The sequence below is a fragment of the Mustela erminea genome, chromosome 9, assembly GCF_009829155.1.
Source record: "Mustela erminea isolate mMusErm1 chromosome 9, mMusErm1.Pri, whole genome shotgun sequence".
NCBI classification, from domain to species: domain Eukaryota; kingdom Metazoa; phylum Chordata; class Mammalia; order Carnivora; family Mustelidae; genus Mustela; species Mustela erminea.
In genome coordinates, this window is record NC_045622.1 from 72766505 (window position 1) to 72787126 (window position 20622).

At 40.9% G+C, this 20622-nt stretch overlaps 1 protein-coding gene across 2 annotated transcripts in view; it reads left to right on the top strand.

The window, feature by feature from the left end:
* Positions 1-20373, top strand: part of ZDHHC13 (zinc finger DHHC-type palmitoyltransferase 13) — a 47948-nt gene extending 27575 nt beyond the window's left edge. For both annotated transcript variants that reach the window (XM_032358558.1, XM_032358559.1), the window contains exons 10-17: positions 686-786; positions 6078-6202; positions 7052-7114; positions 7828-7921; positions 9524-9607; positions 13975-14132; positions 17109-17206; positions 19781-20373. In XM_032358558.1, coding sequence (XP_032214449.1) covers positions 686-786; positions 6078-6202; positions 7052-7114; positions 7828-7921; positions 9524-9607; positions 13975-14132; positions 17109-17206; positions 19781-19919 — 862 coding nt within the window. In that variant the 3' untranslated portion in view covers positions 19920-20373. The remainder of the gene's footprint in view (positions 1-685; positions 787-6077; positions 6203-7051; positions 7115-7827; positions 7922-9523; positions 9608-13974; positions 14133-17108; positions 17207-19780) is intronic.
* Positions 20374-20622: the final 249 nt, after the last annotated feature.

Below are 20622 nucleotides of genomic sequence, written 5' to 3' on the forward strand. Positions count from 1 at the left end.
GATTTAGTATATTGAGTATTTAACACAAAAGACAGATTTTTTTCCTTTTGAAACTCCAATAGCAACAGTTGAGTAAGTGATATGTAGCCTTTCTTGTTGCTTGTTACCCAAGCAAGAGCGTTTGCGTTCTGACCACTGGTGCCACTTTTAGCCTTTATAGATCTTTTTATGTGGCTTGTCTGCTTCTCAGGCTGGTTGTGGGATGAAACTGCTTAGGGTTGTGTGCATCTGTTTTGTTTTTAAAAATAGGCTCCTGTCCTCCAGAAGGAAGCATATTAAACATGAAGGTGAATTTCCCAAGTATTTACAATTTTTGCATTTTGGAACATTTGAAAATATGAAATACCAAAAAGAAATACATGTGTGATACGTCACAATAGAACTGAAGAATCATTGCAAATAGAAAGTTACGGGGAATGAAATCCTGTAGAAGTTAGTTACAAGAACTAGAACGTGCATCTCTGCTTTACTTTTCTCATGGAAAATGGGGTGAGGTGGCAGCAAACGCTCAGTTACTGGGTGGGAAGTTTCACACTGGAAGTGCTGGGTGCTGAAAGCCATTGCTTGCTGCCGTTACTTGAGGGGATTGTTATTATTACTGTTATTTAACTGGACGTAGAACTAAAATTAATATGGACCATACTTATTTTCACTAATATCCTGTGTATATCCCTTTCTCTTTCAGGTTCTTGGTCGGGTATAAGAGCTTCATATACTTACCAACGGTCTTCCTGCTAAGTTCCATTTTTTGGATATTTGTGACTTGGTTCACCTTATTCTTTCCTCATATCCTTAAAGCTGAAATTTAAATGTTTATCTCATTTTGCCTTTCAACAGTAGTAATGCCAGTGTTAGAAATTTAGATAATAGGAGAGATCCAGGGAATGCAACTCCTATTTGTAGTCATTTTAATTATTCTGGTTGATGAGGTGTAGTGTTGAAAATCTTCTCAGTTCTGGAAATAATCTTAGAGCACACCATGGAACCGGTAGGGGTCTAGTATTCATTACTCACAGGAAAGAAACAGTAGAATGAATTATTATTTTACTTGGACCCGTAAACATTTGTTGTATTGCCTTGAGATACTCTCTTCAAGGTCAGATGGTTCTTTTAACTTGGTTCGCAGTGACAGTTGATTAATAAATCTTCTGGGTATCAAGATGGCCTGTATGGGAGGGGTATTTGGGGAAACGTGTCCTCCTCAGCTGTGGTCAGCACAGTGTTGCCGTCTATAGCCGTGATTCTCAATCCACACTAAAAATACATTTACATTGCCACCCAAAATGTACGTGAAACAGAAAATTGATATTCCTGATACGTGCTTTACTCTGAAATTTTGTTACTTTATGATGTTCTATTTCCTTTTTAAAAAATGCTGGTCACAGTGCACTTAATTCTTTCATGGCCTGCTAACAGATGACAGCTGTTTTCAAACCAAAAGAACTCCTCTAAGGAATAGGTTTATCTGTTGAGGAGCTGGGCTCAGGCCAAGGCCAGCTCGGGGGTGTGTTGTGCTCTTGGGGTTGACTGAGCCTAGTCACGTAGAAGTGGAGATAGGGCATACTTCCTGGTTTACAGCTATGTATAGCTCTCAGTAGGAGGGAGGTATTTTTGTCTGATTTTTATCTTCCCACCTCTTTCCAGGTTCCTATTTCCCCTGCAGAGACTAGGAAGTCATTATAACCTTGCTTTCTTTATAGGGTAGGGGAAGAAGGAATGTGATAGATAGTAATGTACCTATAAACATACTCCTTCAGCTTCTGTGTTGTCTCTTTCTGGTAATGGCATCTTTGAAAAGAAAGAATGGTGTTTGTGAGAGAGATGCATAGACTCAATTCAGGAATATTTTTTCCATGGGAATCAATATGAAACGAGAGAGGCAGATGAGTTCTCAGTGTGCATACGTTTCCTTTCATCATAGTATGTTTATACTTCAATGATGCTTTTTGTTTCTGAGCCTTATCTCTAATATTCTTCAGATTCCTTTAATGTAAATGAGTGGTACAGCATACCGTGGAGTTCATTTGGCTTTTATCAAAGAAGTTATTACATATAGCCTTTGTCTCATGATTACTAATGTGGGGGCAGCTTTGTAAGCACTAGTCTCCTGACCACTGCTTAATGGAGGCTTGGATGATATTATGTAATATAAAAATACATTATAAGAAATGAGTGTATTAAACAATAGCACAATATACACCCAGAATCACTTGGAGAAATCCCAAGACTGGTAAATTCTAGGATAATTGACATCATTCTAAGGGGTGGCTGGCATTTTTGCTTACCAGCCCAAGTAGCGGTGGAGTAAACACAGTTTTAAAATTGTGTTTCTTGATGAATTTTCAAAATTTGAGCAATTCACAGTATTTCGCTTTTGGCACAAAAAGTGAGATACTGTTTATATTGAATTATTTCAACTTTGCTGAAGTAATATCAATAAGAATGTGGCTCCACTGTAGTTTGAGAGTCTCAACTACAGAACTTAGTGTTCAGGTGAGTTTCATTACAAGCAGTTCACCATCTGTGACGATGCCATTAATCAGAAGAATTGATTTCCAAACTAGACAGATTCTTAGGATGTCAGAGTGGACAGGATGGGATATTTTCCTTGCCTGTGCCGCCAAAAGCCCTTTGATCCACATGCCAGTGTGAACCTGCTACTGGTGAGTGTCAGTCAGTAGGTGGCAGACTTTGCCCGCAGATCAGTGTTTTGAGAGCTGAATATTAAATGCTGTTTGAAACTGCTCTGGGTATGACTTGACTGTGCTACCCTGTAAAGACCCATCCTGACTAGTTAGACTGATCTTGTCTCAGAATGCCAAGTCTGGATCGTGAGGGAGTGTCCCCTCTCACAGTCCATTATGGGGAAGTGTCTGGGGCACTGTGGAAGGAGTACTGTCTTTGGAATCAGACAGAATGAGTTTGAGTTTGGTTCTTTTTCTGACTCATCATGTACCATTGGGCACATTATTTAATTTCTCTGAATCTCAGTTTTGCCATTAAAAAAATTCCTGAAGAATAAGAGTACCAAGTTCATGGGATGGCTGCAAGGATTACTGTGCTGTGATGTCTGTAAAATGCTGACCCCATTGCGTAATCGGCATTTTCTAAATAATACTTACTTCATTATTAATTACTCTTATGAATAAAATCTGAGTGGAAGGCTGCATGTTGAAATTAATTTTAAGGGAAGCTCTAGGTTGGTTCCTCAGAAGATCACTTCCTTTTGGTGCCTTTTATATGTTCAGCATTAATGTATATGGCTTTTATGAAGCAGGATCAAATGGAAAAAATAGGACCTTACTGATGCATTTGGAGGTAAGATTAAGACCCAGAAATGGTGACGCACAGAATGTTGTCTATGCCTCTGACTTGTTGTGGAAGGAATGACCCAGCTTCAGATCAGGTGAAAGAGTAAGAGCTTTGACTAAAAGCCCCATGTAGGGAGTGACCTAGCTGCCAAGGAAGCTGCTGTGTTCTCCAGTAATAAATAGTACAAGGATGTGAGTGTCCCTGCAAAGGACAACAACAGTCGCACTGTCCCTAGCACTGGTCAGGACAACCCTGAAGTGTGTTTGCTCTGTGTGGAATTCTGTTCTTTTGAGGGAGACATGGACAAACAGCGTAAAGCAAAACATGACCAGAAGACTGTTGCTGTACAAGGAACAAGGTTGCTGCTTATCCTGGAGGTGTGAGTGCTGCCATCCGGTATCATGTGTTCGGAAGTCTGTCACTCGGAAGCCAATGCATTGTATGGAATGGACATTGAATAAAACTGTATTGAACAAAGGAGGAGTAAGCTTCTGTAGGGTATAGATCGAAGGACAGCTGTAGTGTAGATCTGTAGTGTAAAACTAAAGGATCTAAGGAATGAAAAACAGTCCAAGTTACAGAAAGGCAAATTTCATTTCCATATTGAGAGACTTTTTAACTGCCAAGAGTCACCGGCTAACTGACAAGGCTGAGGTGTGTATAAGGTCTGAGTACCACAGAACAGGCATCTTTAGATTCAGGGAAGGGCAAGAATTCTTCTCTGTAGGCAATCAAGAAAGACCTTCAAGGGAAAGGAGAGTGTGTTAGGTCTTGAAGGCAGTTAGGGCTTGGACATCCTCAAAGGGTGCTTTTGGAAGTAGCTGGGGACAGTGGGGAGCATTTGAGGTTAATGAACCACACAAAGCAAGGGCATGGAAGCAAGGAACATCTGGCTTTTATGTGAGGGGATAGAACACATTCATTTTACTTGGAGAGAGAGGCTCCAGTGATTCTCCTGCTGTTTGTTCTGAAAGTTATTCAGAACAGGAGCCCAGAGTTCAGTCAGGTCCGTATACGGAATCCTATGCTTCAGCTGAATGTATTTTTGAGAATGTGTCATGTGTGCCGATCAAAGTTCAGTGGGAAGAAAGCTGGATGTGTTTCTGTAACTAAAGGTCTTGACTTATGTACTCTGAAACAATGCTGTTAATTCATTCTAAGTAAACTTTATTTGTCAGAATCCCACTTCACGCAACTCTTCCAGATCCTATCTCTTTCTTAAAGCCAGGCCCTTCTGCAGACAAACGGATACATTTAACCACCAAAGTTTGTTCCTGCCTACCGCAACCAGATGTGGTTGCTGCTGGGTTTTGTGGCTTGAAGCAGTGCTTCTCGAACTGTTCTGTGCATGTGGACCCCCTAAGGATCTTGTTAAAATCCAGAATCTGATTCTGCAAATCTGCAGCTGAGGTCTGAAGCTCGAGTGCCTTTCTAACAAGCTCCCAGGGAAAGCCATTGCTGTGGGTCTATGGACCACACTTTAAATAGCAAGGGTTAGAGTCTATTTTATGGCCATCTTTTCCACTCCAAAGTTTGGCACAGGACAGCTTGAGGGGTGCCTGGGTGGCTCATTTGGTTAAGTGTCTGCCTTCAGCTCAGGTTATGATCTCAGGGTCCTGGGATCGAGCCCTGTCTCAGGCTTCCTGCTCACCCAGGCGTCTGCTTCTCCCACTCCCTCTGCCCTCCTCCCTCGACCCCCACTAGTGCTTACTCATTCTCTCTCTCTCCCCCTTGAAATAAATAAATAAAATCTTTTTAAAAAGCTTGATAATACCTTGGAAGGCAGATACAGTTACTGTGTCGATGATGATTTAAATTGGGCAAGGAGAAATGGTTTACTACTGGTGTATTGGCTTATTACTTGGTGCATCTTCATTCATCTTTCCCTAAAGAGCAAAATTTTGCTTTTTATACAAGGAATTTGTACCATTTCAAAATGGGTAATGTTTATCCTTGAAATACTTTTTAGCTTAATGTGTCTGTAATATGTTCTTTTCCCAAAATAGCATTTGATTTGTAATTACCTTGCACAGAGAGCAAATTTTTTTGTGTATTTCTAAATTAATACAACCTAATACAGGGATTCATTATTAAACTTTCCATTAGGAAATTTTTGCAAGCATTTATCTAATATATAAAAAAAATTTTTTTTTAAAGATTTTATTTATTTATCGGGGGGGGGGAAGAGCGAGCACAGGCAGACAGAGTGGCAGCAGAGGCAGAGGGAGAAACAGGCTCCCCACTGAGCAAGGAGCCCGATGTGGGACTCAATCCCAGGACGCTGGGATCATGACCTGAGCCGAAGGCAGCTGCTTAACCGACTGAGCCACCCAGGTGTCCCTAAAGAAATATTTTTAGTTGGAATCTCTGAATCAAGGAGTTTTTTTCTTTGATTTTGTTTAAATGATCAATAAATATTCTTTTTGATACTTACAGGAGAGCTATAGTTATACCATGAGAGATTAACTTATTGGATCTGAAATGTTTTTCAGTCCTCAGGATTTTCCTCATACATTACAATTATTCCTATCAATAGTTCATGAGTTTCAACTAATCGGGAGGGAGTAATTATTAGCAACTATGAACAAATTCCTGTAGTATTAGAACATAGGATGGGGCCAGGCCTCGGGGCAGGGATATGTATATGTAACAGAAAGTGAGGATAGAATGCAGAGAGATTTTCAGGCACCAGTGATGGAATTTGCTTATGTCATAATCATGCCGTTCTTAGTGGAAGTTGATACATTCCTTAACGTGGCTTTCACATCGAGCAGGCAGCCCTTTCTATTTTGCTTTCCTTCTCAGCATAATAGGCTTCCTCTACTTTTTCTACAAGACTTGGGCAACTGATCCAGGCTTCACTAAAGCTTCTGAAGAAGAAAGGAAAACGGTGAGCTTTCTTTACAATGTTACCTTTTTTATTTTTTTTTTTAAATAAGAAGTTCATAGCAATGTTGATGTTTGTCATGGCTGCATCTCTAGTGCCTGGCAAGTAATAGATGCGACATAAATCAACAAAGTTGAGATTTCTCCAGGTCGTGCTTTCATTTATTTATGTAAAAGTCTTAAAAAATATTTTTATTTTCTCTTAAAGTCATACCCACCAAGACTTTTTCAAATGTAATTTCTGTCAGCAAACCTGATCTCATTTTCTTTACAGTAACATATAGATAATGATCATTTAGCTTAAGTTCTCCCAATTTAATACATGGAGAGTAAGTAGGCAGGGGCAAGGGGGGAGTCCTCAATGACAAGAGATGCCCTTCTCTTCCTTAGATGTGAAGCTGTCAGTTAACCTGCATGGCTTCCTTTGCTTGTGAATGTTTAGAAGTCGGGAAGAGTATCATTGTTTGTGTTACTTCTATCCAGTGTTCCTGAAAGATAAGCCATGGTGCTTATAACCATCAGTTCTGATGTCTACTGATGAGTTTTGTTTCTTTTTTATAAGTGTATATATGTATATGTCTTTTTCTCTAACAGATTATAAGTCGGGGATGCTTGCCATTCATGGAGAGAAGGGGAGGTGTAATTTTGTGCTTTCTAATTTATTGGCTGTGCTTGAAAGTGCAGCCTTGAAAAGTCACATTATTTTCAGGTACAGGATGATTTTGTGGCAGGTATTCCAGATTGCTTTTCTGGCTGCCTCAGTTTGGAGAGAGAGCTGGGAGAATGGTCTATAACATGCATTATACATTCCCTAGTAACACGTAATCATAAGGTCAAATTTCATGCCTTTCAGAATATCATCACCCTTGCAGAGACTGGCTGTCTGGACTTCAGAACATTTTGTACATCATGTCTTGTGAGTCTTTTTTTCTTTCCCCACTGTAGTAAGAAAGCAAATTCTTGGTAACATTTCTCATGTAAGCCTTCATTAAATCTTCATGGTGTATTTGTACATCTGCATTTTTACCAGCTTCCAATTTTATATTACTATTAGAATAGTTTTCTGCCTTGAGTGTATGAGGGAGTGTTTATAGTTTCTTCAAGTTGCCTGTGGTTAAATCTCTCTGAATGATCTGTAGTATGTTTGGATTGCCTTTTTCTACCACGAAGCATATAGTAGAACTAACTTCAACTCACAGGCTCATGATGACCCTAGAAACCACTTAGTGAAACCTCTCATTTTGCAGTTGAGAATCAAGGCCTAGAGGGAGGAAGTAACTTCCCCCAAATTATTGGCAGAGCTGGAAATGTAACTTGCATTTCCTTTTTCCTTTTTCTTAATCCAGTGCTCATTCTGCTGCCCTTCCCTTCCCAGTGCTCCCTCACTTCCCTTTCATCAGTGTGAAAGGGCTCTGGAAGTCAAATCCCTTTTAGTGATGGCCTAATCAAAATAGATATCTGGAAGTAAATATTAATAAGGCATTCCAGAGCCTCAACATGAACTGAGGGTCTACTTAGGATTATCTGTGCCTTTGTCTTTAGGATTTAGGAGTAAGATTTTGCTTGTGATTTGTTACCACTTTAAGACACTGATATTTTTGCTTAGACCTGTCTTAATTGCCCACTTAGATAAGGAAGCCTTTAAGGTCACTTCATTGCCACGTGTGTAACTCCTGTGTCGCTCGATATGATCAGCATTGTCTGTGGACTGGACGGTGCATAGGTGAGAGATGGTATTTTTTTAGTTAACCCTATGAAGTTAAGCATATATTTAGCTATGTGTGTGTGATTCATAGAAAAAAGTAGAAGGGCATCTAAAGGGTCCATTTTGTGGCTCTTCCTTATTGAGAATCCTTTCATGGTGTAATGCTCTTGGAAAACTGTCCATGTTGATAATAATTAATGTGGTTTGTATAGTATTTTAGAGTTTATAAAGCACTTTTGAATATAGTATCCTATTTGATCATCAGGGCACATCCCGAGGTTGGTATTACTAGCTCTGTTTTAGACGTGAAAAAATATTAAAGGTAAATTATTTGCTTGAGGTTGTTTTAGGAATACGTCTTCTATACCAAATTACCAGGTTCTTAGCATGTTTTGTGACTTGAGTCTCTCCTTTACTCCTCCACTTGCCTCCTTCAAAGCTCAGGTAGAAGCCAGACCCAGAGGTGTTGAGGACTGTTCCTTGTCCTGGCCCCATAAAAACCAGGGGTTTGTTATGAGGAACTGCAGAGGAACTATGGTCGTTTGTCTCCAGCAGAGGAAATGCTTTTAAAATCCTGAACAAAAGGCTGCTTCACAGTTAGGTTTCTTTGGTGCATTTTGATGTTCTCTTGTATTCCTAGAGAATAGGTGAAGAGGTAATTCTTAGGGCCCCAAGCTTCATAGACGCCATCCCACTGTAAAGAGGGGATGGCTAGCATTATAGCAGGTAGCTTTGAATGGAAGTGGGAAAACAACAGTCATGAGCCCATATATTTTGATTACATGCATTCGACATAGTGATCTCACGGGCATCCTCTTGTTTGGTTGCCATAGGCCTATGAAGCAGACAGAAGAGATCTTATCCCCATATTAAAAGCAAGAACACTAGACCAGAGAAGTTAAATGACTTGCCTACATTCACACAGCTGCTGATCTGTGAACCTAGGTCTCTCCATTGCAGTGGGCATTCCTCCTCCTGGACTGTGCTTCCTTCAGAGAACTGGGGACGTGGTAGTAATTTAGTGTGATTAGCATCAGCGTGCTCCCAACTGCAGCATCAAGAGAGCAACATACACGAGAGTGGAGCTTGGTTGCTTGGCCCTCTTGCCCCTACTTCACTTCTGTAGACCTTTCTCAGGCTGCAGGTTGCCCCTCTTCTCCTGTGTTTAGTCTCCTGCAACATATCTATCTGCTGCTCTTCAGATTCATTTTCTGTATTCCCCTGATCCAGTGGATCTCTGATGTTCCGAAATTGCACTTCTTAAACTCATCACGTGGAAGGAAGGAATAGGGTATGTCTGCCCAAAGTGCTGCTGTCTCCCCTTGCTCTAGCATAGTCGTAGGCCCTCCTAGTGCTACATGTGTGTAGTAGATCTTGTTCTGTCCAGAAAACGATGTCTTTTAGGTAAGCAACAAATAAATATTAGTTCAGTTAACATGGACAGTTGCCCATGACATATCAGAGCTGTTTGGTTTTGGTTTAATGGTATTTAAAAGCAAAGCATAAGCTTATTTATTTTTTACTTTAGTGAAGGCTTTTGACAAGAAAGTGGCTAATAAGGTTTTGATATGGAAAATCATTGTAAGAAAGTATTAACTATGGTTTTTCTTTTTGATGTAGGTTTTGGCAACCATCGCTATTACATATTCTTCTTACTTTTTCTTTCCATCGTTTGTGACTGGATTATATATGAATCTTTCATCTGTAAGTATAAGTTTTTCTTAAAACAAGCTCATGAACTCATACCCACACACACTTTTCTTGGTAAATTCTTGTGTATCGCATTCTGACTCGGTGACGATAAACCATACTCCAAATAAAAATGAAAGGGCTGCCTCCGAGACTCAGCATTGGGAAGCTTCAAGAAATGCTCAGAGCGATTAGTTGTTAGCACTTGGCAAGAGATTGGACCTCTCCTTGGGGCACCTGGGTGGCTCAGTGGGTTAAGCCGCTGCCTTTGGCTCAGGTCATGATCTAAGGGTCCTGGGATCGAGTCCTGCATCGGGCTCTCTGCTCAGCAGGAAGCCTGCTTCCTCCTCTCTCTCTGCCTGTCTCTCTGCCTGCTTGTGATCTCTCTCTGTCAAATAAATAAATAAAAAATCTTAAAAAAAAAAAAAAAAGAGAGATTGGACCTCTCCTAAAGTGACCTTGGTGAATTTGAGAAGTGGTCAACAATACAAATTCATTTAAGGCAAAGTGTAGATTGATCACCTAGTGAAATGAAGAAAAATTAGCTGTTCAGGAACAAAGCTAGGGAAGTGAGAAGTAAATAAAAGAGGAAAAAGGACAGGTTGGCGGTGGAGAGGTTAAGGGTGGGCGGAAGTGACCACAGTAGAGAAGGAACAAAAGTCTGACCACCCGTGCTATTTGGTAAATGTCAAGTCACAGAGCTAATGGGACAACTAATAGTCATTGCAAGTTTGGAAATCATGACTTGGAAGAAAACCTTAGACCATTTATTCTGCATCCCTGAGAAGGGAAAGTAATTTCTCAGTAGCAGTGTAAACACACATGGAGGGAGCTCATGTAGGGAGTGACATCCGGCTATTCCAAGGTGATTAACCAAGAAGAGCAGGGTTTAAGTTGAAGCAAGAAGGATTTGGGTTCACTCTCACCAATTGTATGGCTATGCTTCGCAAACCTTGGAGTAGGTTACCTAACTGGGAAAACCTATAGCTCTTGTAGTTTATTTTGGTCTTGTTTGTTATTTATTTATTTTGAAGACTTTGGGAGAATCTGGCCTCACTACGAATCTGTTTCCACCCAGCCTCCTGTTATATTCATGCTCAGGTCTTAGATTTTGCCTATAGAACACAAGTTTATTTCCTGAGCTGAAATGTGGAATGATGCAGGAAGATGTTAGGAATGTTTTTTCTACTTTATTTCCTTTTTTCCTTAACATCCCAAGTACCACCCCTCCCTACCTTCCCCTTCCCCCTGTTTTCTTTAAATTTCTTCCTCCAGTTTTCTTTAAATCTTGTTTAGTTCTTGAAAAAGAAATCTTCCTACTCTGTCCCTAAGCCTCCCAATCCCCTTCCCCAGAAACATCCAGTATTACAAGTTTTGGTTTGTTTGGGGTTTCATTTTTCGAGATTCTTAATATCTATGTGAAATGGTGTCTTTTTTGCCACAGCATAGGCATGGAGAGGGCTTCAATTACCTTGTTGGCTCCTTTCCCCTCTGACACCTTGGATGTCTGTGATCAGTAGGGAACTGCTTTTGTAGCTCAATGTGACCATCACCATCTCAAATGGAGCAAATAGTCAGAAGGTTGTGATCTCTGGTCTCATTTCTTATCAAAGGCCATCAGTAATCCTGAGATTGGAATCCAAAAACCTCTTAAATTATGTCCTGTGGTGTAAGAAATGAAAGATTTCTTGACAGTCCTATTGAAAGAACTGCCCTTTTAAGACCTAACAATAAAACATATTCCTGGAAAACCCTTTTAAGCTGGCCTATGGACCAACTTGTCCCTTGGACTTGATCCTAAGGGACATGAGCCAGATTTTACACCACTCTTGTCCCTCCTGCTTCTCTCTTCACTAAAAATAGTCACCTTTGTTTGGTGTCTGTGTCTAGCATAAGACTGTATTGATAAGGACAGAAGTAATTTTCCATCACTTTAGTTCTTTCCAAGTTGCTTTCTTATTACATGCATTGGTCCTTCCCTCTACTTTGTTTTTATTCCCTGGCTCTGATCCAAACGGTCACATTTTATATTCGCTTTTAACCATGTAGGCTAGCTGAACGTATTTGGTTACTTTTACCCCATTGGTATTCAGACAGTATTTCTTTACACAGAATGAGGACATTGTAGTATTTATCATTATTTCACAGATGGAAGAAATGAACTTGTGCTTCACTTTTCTAGCGAGGTCTCACTATCATCCCACCCTCGTGGTTTTCCATGGAAATTCCTATTTTTAGGGCCTTGACGTGCGCCCTCCTCGTGTGAGCCAGTGGCAGCTGCTTTGGGTTCCCTGCAGAAGTAGCTACATCTATTTCATCTTCCGTGAGGTCTGCTCGCAGGGTGGATACTCAGAAGTGTCAGTCTCCTACATGTTACAGGGAGAAAGATTTTGTTTTAAATTTATTTCATTTTGTGTTAAAGATTTTATTTATTTATTCATGAGAGAGAGAGAGAAGGAGGCAAAGGGAGAAGCAGACTCCCCACTAAGCAGGGAACCCGACGCAGAGCTCAATTCCAGCACCTGGGATCATGACCTGAGCCAAAGGCAGACACCCAACCAACTGAGCCACCAGGCACCCTGAAAGATTTTAGATCATTGTTAGAAAGAACATAACTCTCAGAGATATCTAAAGACGAAAATGATTAGCTGGGAACAGTAGGAGTCCCCTGTCATTAGCCAATGACCACCTGATAAGAATGTATTATTATTACATATGAAAGTTTTATAGTGTATAAGATAATGTATGTCCCATTTGTAGCCATATCTTTGACATTAATTCTAAAGTCAATCCTATGAAAATTTCAGTTTGAGGTCATGCTGTATTATTCAAAAAATTCCCAGAAGAGAGCAGTAGAAATCCATAAGCTCAAAGAAAGTAGGTATTCTTTTCCATGCAGCAGCTGTTTCCTCTACCTGCTGTTGGGAATTACATTCTTTTTTTTTTTTTTTTTTTTGTCATATCAGGTGCACGGATCGCATCTTTGAGCAGCTCGAAAAGAGAGCATAATTTGCCTTAACTTGTTGCCTTGATCGTTACTCTGTGATGATTGCCCTTAGAATGCTTGTGACATATAGTCATGAAAAATGATTAGGAACCAAATGAGACTCAAAAGGGCGAAAAATAGATTTTAAGACTAATACACACACACACACACACACACACACACACACACACACATATAATATAAAATTATAAAAATTTTTAAGACTAAAATTTTTAAGATGGGTAGTAGTAAAGTTAGGGATTCATTTTCTTTCCATCCTAGGAGCTCTTAAGTGCTGCTTTGGGAAAATGTCCGAAACTACTTATCAAATTGTTGGAGGCATTTATGAAACCTCAAGGTGCAAATTTGCAGAGTTCTTTTATTTATTTTTTTTTAAGATTTTTTTTTCTTTTCTCTTCTCTTTTTTTTTGAGAGACAATGAGAGAGAGCATGAAAGGGGAGAAGGTCAGAAGGAGAAGCAGATTCCCCATGGAGCTGGGAGCCTAATGCAGGACTTGATCCTGAGACTCCAGGATCATGACCTGAGCTGAAGGCAGTTGCTTAACCAACTGAGCCACCCAGGCACCCCAAGTTTGCAGAGTTCTTATTTCAAAAATGATTTGCCCTTAATACACAGTCCTGGTGCCTACACAAGTCATTGGCTTTACAAAATCTTGCAGACTTGTTCCCTTGTTCCTGCTGCTGCTTACCTACATTCTCCTTACTGCTATCCTTAGCTGCATGGCTTATGGGGTCACGAGGGCCATGGTGAAGTTCTGCCTTTTCCTAGGGCGTCTCTCATGATTCCCTTACCTGAACTTTCTCCCCCTACGAATCATGGTGCCAGTGCATCATGGTATTTCTGTACCCCCAATACCCTCAAGCTGTTAGGTCGTGTTCCAGTGGTATCTGGGTGCTCATGGGATTTCTTGTGCCTACAGCAGTGGCCTGTGGATCTATCTGAACCCTTACAGACTCATCTCTTGCTGTGTATCCTGGACAATATGAAGAGTTTTCTAAGCAGATATTTATTAAACACAGCTGTTCTCCATTATCAAGTCCTTGAAGAGTTAACTTCAAGCCAGTTTATTTTATGCTGAATAGATGATGGTTTTAGTGGTGGTGTTACAGACCTTTTTTACCTTTATTCCTTGCCTACCAACCACCAATGCAATGCTGTCATAGTCTTCATGAGCAGTGAGGTACTAATTTATCATCTTTGTTAGTTAAGCTGGCATTTGGAAAATAAATTTTTAAAGTTGGGTTCTAGTCTGTGTTACCATGTCTTACTTTCTCTTCTCCCTGAATAAAAGTGCAGCGATTTTATCTTCTTGAAGAATGATCACTAGTTTGTTGCCTTTTTAAATAATGAGTTCCATTTCTTGTGAATTCACAGATTGGTCAAATCATTGTGCCACAACATTCAGAGAAGATGGACTATGGACCTACCTCAATCAGATTGTGGCCTGTTCCCCTTGGGTTTTATATATCTTCATGCTAGCAGCTTTCCATTTCTCATGGTCAACATTTTTATTATTAAATCAACTCTTTCAGGTATTTATTTCTCTTTTTATAATGCATTTGAGTAAAATTTCCAATAGCCTGTAATAAGTTCGAAACTGAATTTTAAATCAGAAGGTTTTGGGGTCTTAGTTCCACCCCTGTTGCTTTCTCTCTGGTTGTAGGCATGTCATTTGACTCTGGAATGTCAATTTTCCATGTCATTTGACTCTTGAATTTCAATTTCCTTGTGTGTAAAATGGAGTTGATAGTGCTACACTCATAGGATCGTGTAAAGGTTAGAATAGTAAGTTGTTAGCTCGTCCCTAGGAATGATCTAATCTGACCTTTTTATTTTATGGATAGAGTTACAGAGAGGTGAATTGACTTGCTCAGGGTCACTCAGTGAGTAGCGAAATCAGAACTGGAGACCTAGGTCTTCTGACAGCCTCTTCAAAGGCTTTTTTCATCATATAGTTAAATTGTAAAGTATGTGAAAACATAAAATACAAACAGCATTGTGAGATACTTCGAAACAGTTGCGAGATGATTCTCTGCCCTCATTTTTTCCAACCCTGTTTGTTATCCTGTTCATTACTCAGTGCTTAAGTGGATAGAAGGGGGGAGAAATGCAAGATCCATCACCAACCAGTGGACACAGTAATTACACTTCCAGGGAAGGTCACAGCCATTAGAAAGTTCATGCTCCAGGGCAGTAGTCACATTCAGCTTCCTGTGAAGCTACTCTCCTTTTCCTGCTGCCTGCCTTCCCTCTGAGCATAACCTAATTCGTGTTGTTGCTATGGCCTGCCCTCGTGGAACAGACAGCCGTGATCAGTCTGAGCCAATTACCGTCAGACCTCAGATAATTCGAGCATTACTCATCAAAAGCACAATGCATTCCACTTTTACAGGGAAGTAACCAATTCTACAGTAATAAGGAGAAAGAAAGACAGACAGACAAAGGGGAGAAATGCCAAGGAAGGGAATGAAGCTGGTAACACTGAACTGAGGCTTCTGAATGTTCATCTTCATCTCCTGCCTCTCTGGTATCTACACACTCAGGCAGGAGGAATGAGTATCGATGATTGTTAATACCTTAAAACACCTAATATTTATATATGCTTTCCATATTCCAAAGCACTTCCTGTCTCTTTCCTGACAAAGAGTTGAGTCCTAGGGATGCCTGGGTGGCTCAGTCGGTTAAGTGTCTCCCTTCAGCTCAGGTCATGATTCTAGGGTCCTGGGATTGAGTCTTGCATCAGGCTCCTTGCTCAACGGGAAGCCTGCTTCTCCCTCTGCCTGTTGCTCCTCCTGCTTGTGCTCTCTTTCTCTGACAAATAAATAAAATCTCCAAAAAAAAAAAAAAAGAGTTGAGTCCTAGACTGTTCCATAGCAGTGTCTCCATTTTATAGATGAGAAAACTAAGCCCCTAAGAGGTTAAGTGCCTGTTTTGGCCATGTGGCTGGTGAGGGGAATGAGAAATAGAACCGAAGATTTGAGACCTCAGTTCTAATTCTTTCTTCTTTTCTGGACTCTGAGGACAAGTACAGATATATGTGAGACTATAATATTAGTTGTGGTTTTTTTTAAGATTATATTTATTTATTTGACAGAGAAAGAGATCCCAAGTAGGCAGAGAGGCAGGCAGAGAGAGAGAAAGGGGGAAGCAGGCTCCCTGCCGAGCAGAGAGCCTGATGTAAGGCTCGATCCCAGGACTCTGAGATCATGACCTGAGCCAAGGGCAGAGGCTTAACCCACTGAGCCAACCAGGCATCCCCAGTTTTTTTTTTTTTTTTCTTTTTAAAGGTTAATATTTCTTACAGTTTCTAAGGCAAGAAAATGGACTCAAAGTTTTAGATGGGTTTCAAATAGAGGAATTCATGGTAAAGTTGTTTTCTTAATAAAACAATTCAGTTGTTTGAAGCCTTTCATTTGCTGACTGCTCTAGTGAGTCACGGGTTTGACTGTAATAAGACAGAGCACAGACTCCGGTAAGGACCATGAACTTTATTCTCACACTGACTGAAGTGTCTGTCTCAGTTCTGCTACTTTCTAAACTGTGTGACCTTGGACCAGTTACTCCACCTCTGACAGCCTCTTGACAGGGTATTTTAAATGTATTATGTCAAATCCTTCAACAACCTGATGAGGGAGGATGGTGTGATAATCTCTGTTTCACAGATAAGGACTTAGATATTTGAATTATTTTGAGGATTAAATGGAATCCCTCAGTGAATAGTAGGGTTTTAATGATTTGGGGGGTTTTTAAGTTACCTCAGCTCTTGCCCTTCCCCAAATTATGGATTTGAATATCCTTCACTTCAGATTGACTCTTTCAGTTGGTCCTTTCCAAAGAGATGCTAAGAAGCATACACAAGGTGAGATCCTTGCAGTAATCTTGACCTTATTTAGTTTTATTCAACTAAAACTTACGTGCTGCCTGTGCTGAGAATCTAAAAAGGCTTGTAGGCCACGGCTTGAATTACTAAAGCAATTACTTCATGACTGTGCTTTGTTGAATGTTAATAAAAACAGACACTCAAAAAAATGAATGCTCAGGGAGAAGGGGGTGGGATTATGGACACTGGGGAGGGTATGTGCTTTGGTGAGTGCTGTGAAGTGTGTAAACCTGGTGATTCACAGACCTATACCCCTGGGGATAAAAACATATGTTTATAAAAAATAAAAAATTAAAAAAAAAAATGAATGCTCAGGGGCACCTGGCTGGCTCAGTCGAAAGAGTGAGGTGTCTCAACCTCGGGGTGGTGAGTCCAAGCCCCACGTTGGGTGTAGAGATTACTGAAAAATAAACAAACTTAAAAAAACAAACAACTCGGCTGTTAGATTTACTTAAGTCTCATTTAGAGCTGTTGAGTTGTTGTCGTCACCATGATCCTTGGTTAGAAGGCTAGGTTATACTGTATTCAGGGATGTACTGAATGTTTACTGCTGTCCTGAGATGGCACTAAGAGCAACAGAACCTCAACATAATGGAATTTTTATGTACCTTCCAATCTTCTTTTGCAGATTGCTTTCCTGGGCCTGACCTCCCACGAGAGAACCAGCCTGCTGAAGCAAAGCAGGCATATGAAACAGACATTATCCCTCAGGAGGACCCCATACAAGTAAGTCAAATCTATTTTGGCCACTGCATCCTGGGGAAGATGCTAGTCTAGTCATTGGTTTGCCAGCTTCCTGCCACCACTTGGGCAAGCTGCTCTCCCCTAACTTGCTGTCTGGCGGAGTTGACCTTCTTCTTTCTTGGAAGTCTTAGTGACAAGAGGTTTGTGGTAAGGTCATGAGCCCCCAGGTGCTAAGAATTTGGGACTTGGTCTGTTGGACTCAGCACAAATAGTTAAGTGACTTTGAAGTTTTGCCAAGGTGGGGAATCTCTCCAGTCAAACCACATGGTCACAAGATTGCGTTTTGCTGGCATGAAGTCAATGTGAGATAACCAAGCATGTGGCTGAGAATTCCAGCCACAGGGCTCTCTGCAGAAAGTATTAGGTTGTGAGGTTTGCCAAGATTTTCCACCTGCCTTTCTCTCACCCGTAATTCTTTTAGCCTTGTGTTTAACGAGCCCATCTGTGTCAGGCGGAAGCTGCTGCTTCAGGTTTGGGGCGTGATTTCTCCATAGCATCGGTTATATAAAACCTGTCCTCAATTGAAAATGCGAGTGTTTGTAGGAAGGCTGTCATCCTATGATATGAACGATTGGGCTTTGAAGCTTATCTTCCTGTCATATATATCAGGGTCTTGGAGGCTGGGAGTGCTGCAGAGGTCACCCTGAGCCCTCGGGGGATTTAACGCTCACTTGCATATCTCATGAGCAGTCTATTTTAAAGCACACTCGTGGTACAAGATGAAACTGTTAGGCTGTTAGACAAGGAGATCAGAGCCTGGAAGGGACTATGATCTGTGTTTAGAGAGGAGAGGAATTGACTTAATTGGGAAGAGATGGCTAAGGTGATGGAGGGTGGCCGGTGGTGCCAAGCTTGTGGCGATCAGTTCAGACTGGCAATGATAGTAAAGTCCCTTTCCCAGTAGTTGACCCGAGGAATAAATACTGACTCCACTAGAGCCTTTTGTGACCGAGGTAGAATTTTCAGCTGAGCCTTGAAAGACGTGGGGTGGGGCCTGATGGAGAAGGACAGACAGGGATTTCAAGCCCTTAAGAGCCCAAGTGAAGGGCCTGAGTTGAGAGAACTGGGGCATGTGTGGGAATTACTGAGTAATGGCAACATATGCTGGAGGAACTAATGGGAAAGCCTAAGAGCTACTTTGCGCCTTGCTTCCAAAAATCTGCCCAAGTTAACTTTTGCTCATTAACTAGCTTTGGAGCCGCTCTGTCGAGGAGTGCTGATGATTCAATCCTGACAGCTCTCCCAGCAGCGGCAATGGCCCAGTCATCCTCATGCACAAATAAATTCTAATGTGTATCGGGGGTTAGGTTTTGTTTTTTTTAAAAACATTTTATTTATCCACTTGAGAGAGAGCCTGAGAAGGGGGGAAGGTCAGTGGAAGAAGCAGACTCCCCGTGGAACAAGGATCCTGATGCCGGGCTCCATCCCAGGACTCCGGGATCATGACCTCAGCCGAAGGCAGTTGCTCAACCAACCGAGCCACCCAGGCGCCCGGGGGTTGGGTTTTGATAAGGTTTTTGGAGGACCAGACAGTGTCCAATAGGTAAGATTAATTGGGAAGGAGCTCTTTCCCTTTGGCTGGAAATGCCACCTTCCAGCAGTTTGCCAAAATGACCAGCACCAAGGGAAAAAGGAGAAACACCCACTGTATGTTCTCTAGACCTTTTAGAAAACACAGAGGTGTTCCTTTGGCCACATACATGCGAATCTGCAAAAAAAAGTGTTACTGTAGACATCAAGGCAGTGGGACCATTCAGAAAGCGATGCCCAACAAATGTGACCGCAGCAGAACTGCAGGAGTCTACGGCGTCCCCCGGCTGTTCGTGTACACACACAAGGGCCAGATTCTTGCCAAGAGAACTAACGTATGTACTGAGCTCTGAGGCACTCAAAGAGCTAAGATAGCTTCCTGAAGCATGTGGAGGAAACTGATGAGAAGAAGGAATGCCAAGGAGAAAGGTACTTGGGTTCAGCTGAAGGGCTAGCCTGCTCCAGCCAGTGCTGCACTTGCTAAGAACTGATGGAAAGGAGCCTGAGCTGCTGGAACCCATTCCCTCTGAATTCTTGGTATAATAGGTCTAAGAAAAGATGAAGGACCTCTGGACTATTAAAACAAAACAAAACAAAACAAAAAGAATAATTGCAAGGAATCGAGACAGGGCCCTATTTACTTAAAAAGTTTAGAAAAAAAACAGTTTGTTGACTATATTCTTTGGGCCTATCTGGCCTTTGAGATCATCAAAATGTGAATCAGGACAGTGGGAATGGAAAGCACTTATTGATGGCCCCACCATTCCAGTGAGTGGGGGACTCAGAAGGAAATCAAGTTGCTGGACAGAAGCCAGGGAATCTCAGTCAGGACTGAGGTCTGGAAATGGATGCAGGCTTCAGTTTTAATGTCCTCTAAGCCAGGGAACTGTCTGATTCACCTCTGGATTCCTGCTTCAGGATCTTCAAAGCACCTTGTCTGTTATAAATTCTCAGTGAATGTTTCTGGTCTGAATGAATGTCCAAACAGGAAGTGTAGTAAGATGTGTTCTCTTCCTTCCTTGGCAGCCTTGGGTTCACGCAGAACCTCGCAGATTTCTTTCAGTGTGGCTGCTTTGGCTTGGTGAAGCCCTGTGCCGTGGACTGGACGTCACAATACACCATGGTCTTCCACCCAGCGAAGGAGAAGGTCCTTCGCTCCGTTTAAGAAGAGCCACCCCAGACTCTCACTCTGACCTACTTGTGTTTATGTTGATGCCCTTTGGTCTGCAAGTGAAGTGCTGATTCAGAGTTCACCTAAGTCCAAAGGAAAATGCAGGTGGTTTTTTTTAAAGCTATTTGGTAAAAACAGAAGTTCTCAATAAAGGCATTACACTTTTGGATTTAGCAAGATGGACTGTTCCTGAACAATCTTGGCAGACATCTAAAAAAACTTATATTTTTCACAAGAAAACACAAGTTACATTTTTTTGGAGATAATATTCATTAATTATGGATAAAATGTGGTATTTTCAAATACTTTATTGGTTGTTTCAAAGTAGTACTATTCTTTAAACTTGTAATTTTTGATAAATTATTTGCGTGTTTTATCTATAAATATGTAAAAAATATTTAAATAGATGTACCTGTTATGCTTTCACACTTAATAAATTTTTTTTTTTGTAGTTGAGATTTCATTTCTGACACTTAACACTTTTAGAATCTTAAAATGAGAAAAGGTGTATATAGGACATAAAGAAACTGATTCACAGTTCCAGGAATGAGTTGAACTCTCTGTTAACACCAGTAAGCAAGATCTAATTTAGTTTTCCATCTTAAAAAACTTAGAAAATTGAACAGAGGAAGTCTTAAAGATTAATTACTGCTTTTACTTAGAATCCTCAAAATATTGGAGTGATATGATTGTAATT